Source organism: Gymnoscopelus braueri (assembly GCF_963280865.1).
Source record: "Gymnoscopelus braueri genome assembly, chromosome: 22".
Taxonomy (NCBI): Eukaryota; Metazoa; Chordata; class Actinopteri; order Myctophiformes; family Myctophidae; genus Gymnoscopelus; species Gymnoscopelus braueri.
In genome coordinates, this window is record NC_137624.1 from 27,652,299 (window position 1) to 27,667,404 (window position 15,106).

General features: G+C 40.6%; 1 protein-coding gene across 1 annotated transcript in view; it reads right to left on the reverse strand.

Annotated features, from left to right (window-relative positions):
• gpsm1b (G protein signaling modulator 1b) overlaps positions 1–15,106 on the reverse strand; it is a 42,346-nt gene that overhangs the window by 19,894 nt on the left and 7,346 nt on the right. The window contains exons 2-7 of the mRNA XM_080419791.1: positions 8,622–8,843; positions 6,897–7,032; positions 5,601–5,743; positions 3,630–3,753; positions 2,511–2,626; positions 349–504 (exon numbers count right to left, since the gene is read on the reverse strand). Coding sequence (XP_080275917.1) covers positions 349–504; positions 2,511–2,626; positions 3,630–3,753; positions 5,601–5,743; positions 6,897–7,032; positions 8,622–8,843 — 897 coding nt within the window. The remainder of the gene's footprint in view (positions 1–348; positions 505–2,510; positions 2,627–3,629; positions 3,754–5,600; positions 5,744–6,896; positions 7,033–8,621; positions 8,844–15,106) is intronic.

The window sequence follows — 15,106 nt, forward strand, 5'->3', positions numbered from 1 at the left end:
GATATGACAAATAACTTAAAAACATTCATAATGGAAATAGACGATCTACAAGCTCACAGGACGTTGCGACACGTTTGAAAATATCTGAAAATGTTTTAACATGGAAACGATTATGACGATTACGCAAAAATAATTGCGATTATCTCAAATAATTGCTATTAGGCGATTATGTAATAATTGTGACAGGCCTAGTGAGTGAGTGAGTGAGTGAGTGAGTGAGTGAGTGAGTGTGTGTGTCTGAGAGAGAGAGGGGGTAGGTGCGTGCGTAGTGAGTGTGTGTGTGTCTGAGAGAGAGAGAGAGAGAGGGGGAGGTGTGTGTGTGTGCGTGGGGTGAGTGTGCGTGCGTACCTGTCAGTGAGTTCTTGAGCGATGAGCAGGTGTTTGAGGTGGTAGTCTATAGCCCTCTCATATTGCTGTAGCAGGGTGTAAGTGTTTCCCAGGCTGTAGCAGGCCTGAGCCTCCATCACCTGGTCTCTGAGCTGCCTGGACAACTGCAAGGTTTTCCTACACGGAACGACATGAAGGGATAACATTGATACAGAAAGAAGGGAGGAGAGGGAAGATTTGAAATAATTAACCACTTGGTTTAGCCATTTTCAATCTGACGTTTGTCGCGGAAACCTGGATCAATCAGGAATTGACGCGGCAATAGGAGTCGAGACAATATTCTAGGTCAGTGGTTCTCAACCAGTGGTCCGGGGACCACCAGTGGTCCTTGAGGGGGTTCCAGGTGGTCCCCAGCTAAATGATGGAGAGTTGGTAACCAAATGGACCCTTATAGACTCTTGAGAGTGTAAAATTATTGTAAAAGAGTTAAATTATTGTAAAACATCTGCATTACTGACAGTAATTAAAGAATTGTTATTTTGATCAACGTTTGCCTGTTATCTCTCTCTATGGTACCGACCAACATCAATACAGCATGGAATTGTGGACAAAATCGTATCCAACGATAACAAAATATTCCACGTGTTGGAATAAAATATTACTGGTGATGATTATCTCACCCATCACTGTATTTTATATGATAAAGTGGGTTGGCCATCTCTCGCAGTTCGTAGAGAGCAACATTGTATGTTATTTATTTATAAGGCCTTGTGTGGTAAACTTCCTTTATACCTAACCTCGCTTTTGGAACCAAAGGTTACTGGTGGTCACTCAACACGTTCACAAACACACATTAGATATACCAGTCCACGTAAGAGCAGTGAACATGGAAAAACTGCATTCATGTATTATGCTCCGCACAAATGGAACAAACTTCAGGACTCTCTGAAACTGGTGCGATTGGTCTCAATAGAGACATTCAGGGTGCTTCTTGAGGACACACTACATAGTGACTGTACCGGTTTCATGTAACACTGTTTATTTGCATCTGATTTTAAATTTCTGTGTTGTTATCCATTTCCTCACTGTATTGTCTGATTCACCGCCTTTTGCGTTTATTTTAATGTGGTTTTATGCTTCTGCTTTTCTTTTTTCGCTTTATTGTCAAAGTTGTGACATTGTAATGTGATTCAAATGTTTGTTATCAGGGCATCCTTGAAAAAGAGAGCTTGCTCTCAATGGGTTTCCCTGAATAAATAAAGGAAAAAGAAAGAAAGAAAGGGTCTCAGAGTCTAAATCTCATCAAATGGTGGTCCGTGTCTCAAACGCCGAATAAATAATGGACGTCGATATGAAAAGGGTTGAAAACCACTGTTCTAGGTGGTGATGGTTATGCTTTAATTTACATGATATCATGGGGAGAAGTATGTTAGAAACACTAGACACACGGTAGTTTTGCCAACAAGCACAGGGCTCACCCATATAAATACTAGCTGCTACAAGGACAAGCTAAACCATAACAGACAGGCTGTAACAAAACAAAAAACAATAGCTATCAGGCCTAGCGGCGACATGTTGGCTCCTACAGGCTACCAAATATCATGTCATATCATAATGTATAATATAAGTACAATAAGTGATCATCAAATATGAAGGTTAGATATAACAACCATAAAAAATATATAGTATAATGTATAATTCTTACTCACGTCCCAATTTTTTGGCATGTCATAATAGGCAGAATTTTCAAAAAATAAATAAATTTAAAAAATATATATTTTAAATAGCACATCTACAAGCTTACTATGTGTCATGATCTGACACCTTATGAGCTTTTACATTTTCAATTTTTTTTTAATGTTTTGATCAAATATGGCATCAGAATCAGAATCAATTTATTGTCACTTCCATAATACACACTCAGCATACATGGGAGAAAAATACTGTTCTCAGTAAACTGATGGTGCTTGTCACAGTAAAAACAGCAGACAAACTTACGTGGATAAGTGGATCGATTTTAGAAGGTAAGAGGAAAATAAAGTAAAAATAAATATTCTTATAATTAGTCAATATTGTTGAATAAACAATCTGATAGATACAGAGTCAGTCATAAATTCCTTTTGGCTGCATAGGTGCACCTTTATCATTCCTCCACTAGATGTCAGAACGTCCTCTATTCTCACCTGTAGTATTCTGTGGCTGTGTTGAACTGGCCCAGGAATATCAGAGCGTTACCAAGGTTACTGTACGCTCGGCGCTCCGCTGCTTTGTCACCAAATTCTTTGGCAATGGACAGTCGCTGTGAAATGACACAATATCAGTTTCAGTCCTATGAATGCAGAGCAGCCTGAAAGGTCATGAACCCATTAAGACCTGAGGCCGATTCTACAAATGTAAACCCTAACCCTAAACGTATGTTGCTATCAGTGGTTCTCAAACATTTTCATGTATTTGGCCGCGGACACCCATCTCAAAATATTTTGTTCCAGGGACCCCCAGAAGCAAAGATTTGAGTAAAACATTTAAATAATGTATATATTCTATTTGCACACATAAAAAAAAAAATCTAAAATAGCAGATCTACAAGCTCATAGCGCGGCACAAAGTGACTCAAATCTAAAATGACACAGATGCTTTCCCGGTCGTGCTCACTGCATCGCTTCATTAACCATAATCACACAGTGTCCATTTTGCTCTTCTGTCATACTAGGGTTGCGGGGGATTTGTTTTTCCTGTATTGATCTGTTGATCAATATACTGATCAATACATTTCATCCATGTTACGTCAGAACCCTAGTCGCATTCTAACTCGCTCTGGGGAATAGCTAGTCCTTCTGGTTCCTTGTGCCAAATCTGAACTGGGAATGGCTGCTTTCAGCATTGGTGCACCTGGTTCTTGGAACCTCTTGCAACAAGACCTTAAACTAAATATCCTAGCATCTATTGGCCATTTTAGGAATGTACTTAATAACCGTTCATTACCTGTATGCAACTGTTTTAACTGATTGCTTTCAACATGCGAATGTTGTTATTTCTATGTGTAATCTCGGCATCATTGTAAATGAGGGTCTCCCTCAATGATCTCTCAGAGAATTTTAAATATAGGTTGAATGAATGAATACATAAAATATATATATTTTTAAAAGGTTTTTCGCGATTATTCGATTGATCTAACAGCAATCGATAGAATAATCAATAAGGAGATAATTGATAGTTGCGGCCCTGAATACAAGTCGCTTGTTCATGATGTCTGATTCTTCATACATTACACTTGTGTGACTATAAATCCTGTAATTACTCACCTGGCGGTGGAACTTGATGGCCTCAACAAAGTTTCCCAGGAGGTAGTGCGTGTTGCCCAGATTACCAAAGGCTCTCCCCTGGGCAGCTCGATCCCCGAGCTCTTTGACCAAACACAGATTCATTCTACAAACAGATGAGCACATTCCTGTTTAGATCAGTGGTTCCTGAACATTTTCATGTCAACGACCCCCAAAATCGATATGCATTTGACCAAAGACGCCCATCTGGAGAGATTTTGTGCCAGGGATCCCCATAAGACAAGATTTGTTGACAAAATGTCAACGCTTTAAAAAAAGTAACCGATCTACAAGCTGTCAGCTTGTAGATCTGCTATTTTAGAATAACCGAAAAATGTAATAGTGCTTTTAAGTGTTTTAACTGTTCCTCATTTTGCTGGGAAGCCCATTGACCCCTCCTCAAGGACCCCCGGGGGTCCCCAGACCCCACTTTGAGAACCAGTGATTTAGATTATTTCCTAAATAACTAGCCAGTGAAATATAAAAGCTATTACATTTCTTTGACAAAGACTGCTGTCAATTACTGACTGCAAAACTCCTGTCACAACATCTGTGGGATGTGTAATTTTCACCAATGTAAATTGTGAAATTATTAGCAACATGTAGAGACAAAAATATTCTAGACAGCAACCGTTCGGTAACACTGTGTTACCGAACACTTAAGCTTTGCGTGCATCTGTGAATCCACAGGGACGTGTGTATGCTTCTAATGTCCTTTTAATGTAACAACAATTGCAGTTTAATCAGACACTTTGATACAAGCCTGCTCTGAATCATAGCTGGCACTTTCACCTGTACTGTGCCCGTTAATTGCCTTCAGCTGGTAGTGTGTGGGTTTAATAGGCGATAATGGCCCCAGTATGAAGTGTTTATTTAGTGTGTGTCTGTGTGTGTGTGTGTGTGTGTGTGTGTGTGTGTGTGTGTGTGTGTGTGTGTGTGTGTGTGTGTGTGTGTGCGTGTGCGTGTGCGTGTACCACTGCCTCTCAACATAGGGTTCGGGGACCCCCACGGGTCCTCGAGGTGGTTCCTGGGGGTCCCCAGCTAAATGATCGATAGCGGTAGATAGGAACCAAATGGACCTTGTTTTGGTTATTGTTTTGGGGTACAGCTTGGTGCCGTGACACAAGCAAGTGCCTCTCTTTAGCTTTGTACTGAATGTAGCATGTGCTTTCTCCCTGCTTTCCTAAGATAACTACTGAATGTTTAATGTACTTATGCCATGGGCTCATGTATTAAACTTCTATCTTAATAACGTGAAGTTTCTCCAACAATTCTATGTATATCTATAACAGTTTTGGACAGAAAAGGTGTCTATGTACAGTATTGCAGCGACCCCGCAAAAGACCGCGAAAGAAGGGCCGTAACTTGCTCCTCCATGGGAGCTAGCTCTCTTGGCGTTGCTTGTTACCTGTTGGTCTGCCAAGCTGAAGACCGGCGGAGTTCGATTCCAACTCGGTGCGCGAAACGTTATAGTATATCGTCATCGGTGTTGCCATGTCTGCTTAATACGTGACTTTGGGCTTGTTTTTCTGTTAAGTTGCTTGTAAATATTGGTAAGTTGCGGGTTGCGTTTTTTTGGGCTTGTTTCTAAAGTGCTTATTTGGGCTTGTTTCCTAATGTTGTTTAAACCAGTGGTTCTCAAACATTTTCATGTCAAGGACCCCCAAATTAATATGTAATTGTCCGCGTATCCCCATCTGAAAACATTTTGTGCGAGGGACCCCATAGCAGATTTGTGTTGTTAATTCTTTTTTTTTTATATTTCAAATTTGTCAAATATTTTCCCCAAGATTTTTGTGAAAACAGCAAATAGTTAATAATAGCTTGTGGATCGGCTAAATATAGTCGATGTATACAGGTTTAAAGTGCTCATGTGTTAGTTGCTTCTTTTGGGCTTGTTTTCATGCACCTTGTTGCTTATTTCTCTCAGGCAACACTGAGTGTCATGCTTACTCGTAGTAGCCAGTAGCCCTTTGCAGGGTGTCTCTGACATCAGGAGGGAGGTCTCCAGGTTCTTGCGTACAGCCCCATAGCTGCTGCTTGCCCTTGGCATGGAACACGTTCCCAACGTTGTACAATGCTCTAGCCTCTCCCACCTAAAGCCACAAACATTAATAAGACAAGTGTTAAAGGTAGGGTAAGTGATATTTTTTGGTTAAAACAAAAAGTATTTTGTTAAAAGGTTAAAATACTATATCCTGATAGTAATCATTGCTATAGAGTGTTTTTTCAGTAACAGATGTCTCCCTGTCTCTCCAGCTCTTTAATAAACAGAAAATACATTTTTCGGTAGGTGTCAAAATCTCAGCCAATCAGGAGAAAGTACCCATTTTTAAGCTTAATTTGTATAGTGTTCCAGCTCCAATTTTGTCTGCTCATTTCTTAGTGTCATCACTTTCAATTTCACTTGTTTAATCTATATCCTGATTGAGTTCTCTGTCCTGGTTGGATAAAATTGTAAATGAAACTGAAACTGAAACGAAAATGCATTTTCTGTTTAATAAAGAGGTGGAGAGACAAGGAGACTCCTAATACATAACAAACACTCTATAGCAATGAGTACTATCAGAATATAGAGCTATTTAACACTTATTTTAACCAAAGTAAATCACTTACCCTACCTTTAACATCCTGCAATAGGAAAATCACAAACTACAACTGAACGTCCATCGACGGTCAACCAGCTGTTCTGTGGCCAGTAGTGGCCAGACAGTAAAAATGTTGTCCGTCTGGACTATGCTGTTTTTCTTTTTTTTATTAAACGTTAACAAGGCTTGATGTGTTCTAAAATGTTTTTACTGTACAATATGTGTCTGCAACTTTAAGCCGGAATTCCGGAAACTGTGTTTCCACTGTTAGCTTGCAAGCTAATGGCTAACCAAAACAGCTGACTCCAAATTGGCATATCGTTGCTGTCGGGTGCATTATTGCTGTCATAAGTCCAAAAACTCTAACTTTTCAGGATTCAAATTCAAAAATAGCAAAAATGTACGCTCTACAAGCTAAAAATGCATTGCATGGCGACGCATTTTGGGCTTGTAGATCGCCTATTTTAGTGTGACACTGTAGCATGACAAAGTACGGCATTCATTTAAAAAACTAAAATATGGAGGAGATATGGAGGTTTCTGCCCGACAACAACTACATGGTAAGGTTATGGTTACGTGTGTGTGTGTGTGTGTGTGTGTGTGTGTGTGTGTGTGTGTGTGTGTGTGTGTGTGTGTGTGTGTGTGAGAGCGTGTGTCATACCTTGTCACCCTGCTCTTGAGAGATGTCTAGGTGCCTCTCACAGCACACAGCTGCCTCATCAAAGCGCCCCAGCACCTTTAGCGTATTGCCAAGGTTACCGCTGGCCTTTCCCTCACCTATTCTGTCTCCTATTGTCCTGAAAGTGAAAGGAAAATGGTGCAAAAGTAAGGACACTGAACTGTCTTATTATGTCACTGCCTCTCAGACTATGGCGGGGTCCGGGGACCCCCCCGGGCGTCCTTAAGGTGGCTCCAGGGGGTCAAATGAGGAACAGTTTAAACACTTATGCCCTATTTGATGTGTTGGCTATTTATTCACAACACGTCGCATCGCAACACGTTGTGAGTGTGTAGAACGGCTATTTTAGAAAACAATTTGACAAATGTTGACAAATCTTCTCTTATGGGAGTCCCTGGTACAAACTATTTTCAAATGGGGTCGTATACATGTCAATTTGGTGGTCCTTGACATGAAAATATTCGGATATCACTTGTCTATGTTATAATTAATTAATTACTTAATTATTCATTACCTAATAATAATCTGATCAGCAATTTTTTTTAAATTCTGTCAGCTAAAAGGTTGCTTCATTCCACAGAGCAGGTACGAGCGATCCTGCTGGGAATGTGATGTAACAAGTTAAATGCTCCTGCTGGCTCTAATCGCTACCCTGCTGGAACACCAAATGCACACCTCTCGGCAGGGGAAGGGATTACCGAGGTCACAAAATATCAAGCCGGTGGTTGGTCAGCGTAAACTGTTTAAAATCCCCCGTCACCTTTTCTGGGACACCGGGGGGGGATAATTCATACTTTGTCGCACATCTGTGTCGTTGATTTCCAACAGAAATGTTAATACATTTGGAAACATTGTATATCTGCATATCATTTTAATAGCAGATATACAAGCTCATAGTGCGTCACTTCGTGCCGCACTATGAGCTTGTAGATCTGCTATTTTTTTTTTAATTGTGAAAATGTGTGCAAATCTTTGAATATATATTGTTCAAAGCAAAAAAAAATTACTCAAATCTTTGCTTCTGAACAAAATGTTTTTGAGATGGGGGTCCGCAGCCAAATACATATAATTTTGGGGGTCCTTGGCATGGAAAAGTTTGAGCACCACTGACATAGAAATATTTTTTTTACTGTTACTGTTACTGTGAAAAGTGTTACTCAAGAGAATCAAGAGGGATTTATTAGTCACTCAGAGTCATACAGGTACAAAGCAGTGAAATGTTGTTGGGACATGTTCCACAGACTGTGCTAACACAACAATACAATAAGCTATAACAACGAGATAATAATACAAAATTGTAAAGACAGAAATAAAGTTAAAAGTACAGGTAGAACGACAGGTCTGATAAACCTCTTATGGCAGGTATATCTTTCACTGAAAACAAGTTATTTTCGTGACATCGCCATATGAGGAAGTATACATTATTAAGAATGTTGCAATTCAGCTTCCATTTCCCCTAATTTCTAGTAATTCTTTTTGCTATAATTCAATACACAAAAATTCTTCTTTACGTTGAAATCAAACCGGCTTGCCTTCAGAACAATAAATCACAACATGTATCATGCATGTGTTCAGTTATGCACATTATGCGCATATCTTTTAACTGCAAAATATGCATCACATTCTTTCGGTTGAAAATGGGTTATCTTCGGCATGCCACATGGCCATGTATGAAACATAAATGAGCCTTAGAAATCGTGTCCTCACCTGGCCAGCGTGAGGTCATGTTTGTGGTACTCCAGGGCTTTGCCGTACTCCTTCAGGTAGAAGTAGGCGTTGCCCAGTTGGCTGTAGATGGCACTGAGGGTCTTCAGGTCTTCTGTGCCCACCTGAACGGCTGCCTCGAAGAACACTGTTCCGCCTTTAAAGTCCCCCGCTTTACACAGCCTCTCTCCTTCCAAGGCCAACTCCAAACACGACGCCTCCATCCTGTATATACCACACACACACACACACACACACACAAAAGCGCACACAGAAGTGGGAGACAGAAAGTAGCTTGAATAGGGATCTTCTTGACAAGATCGCCATAGCAACAGGGTCTGTAGTGTAGACATGTCAATGTTTCCTTGACAACAGAGTCAGACATCATTCTGACACGATGAGCATCATGAAGTTGCACTTCCAGCTCATTCTACCTTTTTTTTTAAATGGTATGAATCTGTAGGAGGAGAGCCATCTATAAGAGTGTCTGTCTGTCTGTCCGATCAGCGCTCGGTTTCTTGTTCACACTGCCTGTGGATCAACACGTTTAATATTTTCGTTGAATATTTAACTTTTATTTGATAAGAGAAGTCAATGGCGGTCAGATCAGGCTGAAACCGTGTGTCATACATGATAGATATGTAATTATATTAGAAGGTATTAAGATTTCTTCCCGAGATCTAAAAGAGCAAGTCGACCAATTTTTGTCCACCTATTTAAAATGCCTATACAAAAATAGGCTTGCATTTTGTGTAAAAGACAAGGAAAATACAATTGATTAGAATACAAGTTAACCTGCAGTTGTAGATACAGTACAGTATTTTACAGTATTTTATTGTTGTATTGTTTTATTGGATCTTGTTTAGTCGATACACTTATATGTTTTAGCTCGTGCTCATTTGATTTGGCTATTTTGTCTCATCTGTTTAAGAAAGTAGGTAGCTGATATATTGCACTTTTACCTTAGCGCTAGGTATACTCTTGGTTGCTTGTTTTTGCAGAAAATGCATTTAAGACTTCTTCTGGTGATTAGTAGTTTCGTTCCCTACCTATGTTGAATGCACTTATTGTAAGTCGCTTTGGATAAAAGCGTCTGCTAAATGACTGTAATGTAATGTATGTTACTATCCCTGCTGAATTAAAACAGAAGGCATGTACAGTATGCATGCCAGAAATAACGTAACAAAAGAGCAGGATCAGACTGCTTCAAGGGAGAGGTCACTGTGTATATATATATGCGTACAGTATAAACTCTTCCACCCACCTCTAGAATGGCTTGGTTACCATGGCAATGCCTTGATCAGCAAAGCCAAGTTAGTGTGTGTAAAAGCCTTAAGGGGCTATCTACTCTCTAGTCCTGCGACAAAGTCTCTATACTGTTAGATGTCGGCATTATTTAGTTTAGTTTACTTGAAAAGCAACAATGTCACAGTTAAAACCATCCGAGGATGAGTCCAGGACTTATTTTCTTTGTGGTCCTCATACACTTACACAAAAACATATCCGATCACAGGGTGACAGTCATGTACAATAGAAAAGCCATAAGTACAATCCAAAGGAATTTGGTTTCACAACTTTCTCTCCAGGCAACTCTTATGGACAATCAGCACTAAAACGATCATCTGAAATCATGTTTACAGCTTACGTAGTAAGAATATGATCTCCAACATTACCTGGGTTTCAGCTTGACTCGTGTTTTCTCCACATATACCTGTAGCTCCAGCCGCAAAGGCTTAAGCACAGCTTGGGGCCGAGGCCCATGGTGAACTAATCTACACACTGCCCTTTCTGCCCCCGTCAGGGGGCAAGGCTCAGAGTCCATGGGGGGCACAAGCTCAAAAAGATCAATATTAAACTAGACTTAGTATTAAATCCATTCCATCACCATGCCTATCACTGATTAAGGTAGGTATAGTGAAGCACTGCTTTAGATAAATCAAACAAAAAAAAATAGAAGAAGAAGACAAATAAACTTATCAATTGACTTTTTGCTCTCTGGTTAGAAGCTAAACACAGAGTCCCACGACAAGGATCACATCTGCCTTTCACGTTTCTTCCAAAAGTCCAAAATCCAAATATTGAACTTCAACAGCCAAAGGGAGCCTGAAACCTGAAACTCCCACACAAGGATGTACGTTACCCAGGCGTTACGAAAAGCCACATTTAAACCAGAGTCCCAACGTTTATGTTTCCAGCAAGTTGAGTTCCGTCCAAGTAAACAATTCAGTTGTCAAAATCTGGGAAAACGACCAGCTCTCACAGCCCTTCAGTAACACTTTATTCTCCTCTCCGCATGTGGATCCTCTCCATCCTTCCAAATGTCATTTGAGGTGAATTGCCCACCAAGGAAAGATCCTGGGTGACAGCGGGGGAGATGTGTGACAACAGAATGACGCCGGCACCTCACACACACACACACACGAACAAGACAGTGATGGGTGAGGGTGGGGGTGGGGCGGAAAGGCATCTGGCCAATCACTAATCCAGAGATCTGAACCTTCTCAGAGGACAGTGGGTGAATATCCCAGACTAATCCATCTGTCTGCTGACTCCGCCGCTGACATTATTATGTTACCAAGAAAGGCACAAGACTGGCCCCGTAAACCACCTTCAACCTGCCCGTCTCTATTTTGGGCCGTGTCAACTGTCAAAAATTGCCGATCTACAAGCTCACAACGTGTCACATCGTGATGCGTTGTGAGCTTGTATATCGGCTATGTTCGCTATTTGGCATATATGACAATTAATATATCTCCTATATAACTCCTATATAACTAACTTTTTGCCATTTCAGAGTTCTGTATCTTTGTCCGGATGGCATGAGTGAAAAGTGACGATAGAGAGGATGATCAGTGTCATTTGCCATTGTGAGTGCTAAACGTGTGATGGCTTTATCGTTCATATCAGAAAGTGCGGTTGTGGGAATTAGGCCCACAATCTTAGAAGCAATATGGGTAATTTACCAACATGTTTCGACCACAAGCGGTCTTCATCAGGGCTAAATTTAGCCCTGATGAAGGCTTGTGGTCGAAACATGTTGGTTTAAATAAAGGCTGCTCCCTCTTTTAACTCGAGTGCCCGGATCTCCCATTTTTTATCTGATGTCTTTTCCCGTCTGATCCAGGAGCACCTTTTTCTATTTTAACTCTGTTGACTTTTACGTCTCCGGTGAGCATCTGGTTGCCATGCTCTCAATGCGGGTAATACTGGAAGGTTTGTTTTTGTTAGACATGGTCAGTATATTGAAAAAAACATGGGGGAGGGACAATACAACAGAACAGGCATAAATATCAGGACAGACAGGTACTCTGACAACTCGTACAATGCATATTACATAACAGTATGTTTAATAATGGACTGTACCGAAGCTGAAGTGACAAGCAACTGAAAAGTTTAGTTTCTCCAGAAGCCCTTGAACCTTGGATGGAAGACAGTCGGTGATGTTAACAAAACAAACTGCTTGTGTCAGGACAAACTCCAGATTCATGCTGTTGACAGGCACTATTCATTCTCTCTCTCTCTCTCTCTCTCTCTCTCTCTCTCCCCCCTCTCTCACACACGCACACACACACACACACACACACACGCACACACACACACACACACACACAAAGCTATGTCACCAAACTCTGAAAGAGTATTCTCTTTGATCACGATGCAACTATATCGCCTCTAGTGAAGGCTTTGAAGTCCACAAATGAGATCATAACAACAGAGAGACATTTCCCTGTTTCATGTGACCTAAAACTACCTAGCCTTGTCACTCATTTCAGCTCATACACTTAAACTCTTAAACTTCATGGACTACCAACCTAGGAAGGATTAGCAGCATTTCAGTATTGTATTTGATTGGTATTATTAAAGTCAGGTTCCGAAAATCGGACTTTAGGTGACAACCACAATATAAATCACTAGTTACAATATAAATTATAAAAAACATACAAATATTGTATATCTGTATATCTATCGGACTGTTCCTGTGTCATGTGGATTTAGCATCTATAAATAGTTCCTAATCTATGATTTAAAAAATCCTGGAAAAAATGGAATCCTGCAGGATTGAGAATTTGAGATAACTAGCCATTACTTAGACCAGAGTAAACATGTCATAGTGGAGATGAATGTGAGGACAGGATAGTGAAGCCATGACCGAAAGCTACTGTACAGTATAGTATGTTCATGACAGAGTGTGGAGGCCCCATTTACTGTACAGCTGACATAATGATACTGTAATACCAGCCAAAAGGCAGGCAAGGCAGATCCAAGTGATAGTCACAATAAATCTGGAAAAACGTAAATCTGTTCTCACTCAAACAACTGTACAACCTGCTGAGCATGCTGTCTGCAGGTTTTCTGACAAGCACATGGGAACAACAACAAACAAAAAATCTGAAATCCAGGCAAGAAACATTCAAAAGGTTTGACTATTTGGTACCAATTCACTAACAAACAGGATCAAAACCCGAAATTGCACAAGGTTAATTCCGATGACCCTGCGCAATGCGCATTATACTGCATCACAAACTGTACTTGAAAGTCGATGTCTTCATCTGCAAATGGATCAAGACTCTAGCCTAATCCCTCCCTTGAAGCAGAAAACATGCTGCAGCTGCATTCCGTTTGGGTTAAACAACTCAGGATGGTCTGGGGTCTGAGAGTCAACAGCCAAATCTGTGAGAAATGCCGATGCTCATCAAGGAGGCAGTAGTTCAAGAAATTGGCAGACAAAATAGACAGTTGTCATAGTTGGCCAGTTCCACGTGGGAAGACTAGAACTTGGATGAAGGAAAGCTGTAAACAGACATGAAAGACATCGGATCAGACAAAAATGAGAAGATATCTTGACAATGGCCTCTATTTTGAGGGCAGTACAGTAAGTAACGTTAATGTTTATCTGCAGCGCAATTGATGGGTTTGCAAGTCTGACACAGCACCACAATCGGTACATTAAAACCACTTAAAACCCTACATACTTTAGTTGACTGGGGTCCCCCAGCGCTCTATACTAGCCCCCTCCTTTTTCCCCTCTATATAGCAAATCTATTCGAACATAGCCAATCTATAAGCTCACAGCGGGTCTCATTGAGACGCGTTGTGAGCTTGTAGATTTGCTATTTTCTGCAAATGTTCACCTATTATGACATGCCCAGAAAAGGGACGCTAGGGTTAAAGTAGTTCAAGGACACACAAGTTGGTCTAACCCTAAAAAGGACAACCCACCACAAGATCAGTGGCTGTTATTGCATTTTATTTCAAACTTATCATCAGTTTGTGCACTGTATCCAGTCTAAATGGTTCTCTAAAGGGCTTATAATAATCATTATATTATAGTTAGGTATGACTGTCATTAGTCAAACATGCACATGGTCAAAGGACTATCTTCAACACATTAACCACGTTAATCCTAGCATCCCTATTCTGGGCATAATGTCATAATAGGCGAGCATTTGGCAAAAATAGGCACTATTTGAGGTATGACAAATATATGGGGATCAACATACACAGCTTTTGACATGGGATTCTCAGCACTGTTGGGAGATTTAATTCATGCCTGCTTGGAACCCGGAGAAAACACTGCGATGGGTAGTTGTCATCCCAGTGTGTCCGTTTACCGCCCTCAAACTGGAGGCCAATGGGACAACGCTTATCCAACAAAGCCATTAGCTTCTTTGATTACAATTACAGATCCTATAGCCCAGAATCTGTGTCTTAATTACAACCACACGTGATGATACCCTTCCCAGACCATACGACTTACTCACAATTTATCACCATGTAGTTAGTTATGTGACAATGTTATGCCACTGTCACCTTACAACATCCTGAAATGTATGTATGTATGTATGTACCGTAATTTTCGCACTATAAGCCGCACCTGACTATAAGCCGCAGCAGCTAAATTGAATGATTTGTACATATATAAGCCGCACTGGACTATAAGCCGCGGGTGTAAAATCCATACATTTAGGAGGTCCCCTAGTGGCCGTTAGCTGTAAAAATCCATAGATAAGCCGCACCGTTATATAAGCCGCAGGGTCGAAAAATGGGAAAAAAGTCGCGGCTTATAGTCCGAAATTTACGGTACACATCATATTAGACAGGAAAACTCTGTTAGTTTGCAGTACATATGGCAGCTGCCGTCTATGAGCCGATTCACAGTGCCGTAGGCTGTGACAGAGCAGCTTCTGCCAGTGTCAGACAAGTCTTCCGGACAAACAATCACAATGTGTTTCATAAAACACTGCCACTGAGCCGCAAACAATGCAAAACATTTAGTCTAAGGGAAGCCTGGAGACCGTATTTGAAGATTTTGAACATGAAGCTGTACAATTCAAAACAGCAGAGTCCATTTTCTCACTTGTAGGAATAGCGGCCAATGGCCATAGTAGTCAAGAGGATGTGCATCAAATTAATCATGTATGAATATGAGTATATGCAATTCTATATCCCACATGTTCTGCATACATAATCTTTCCTCTGAAAAGAAG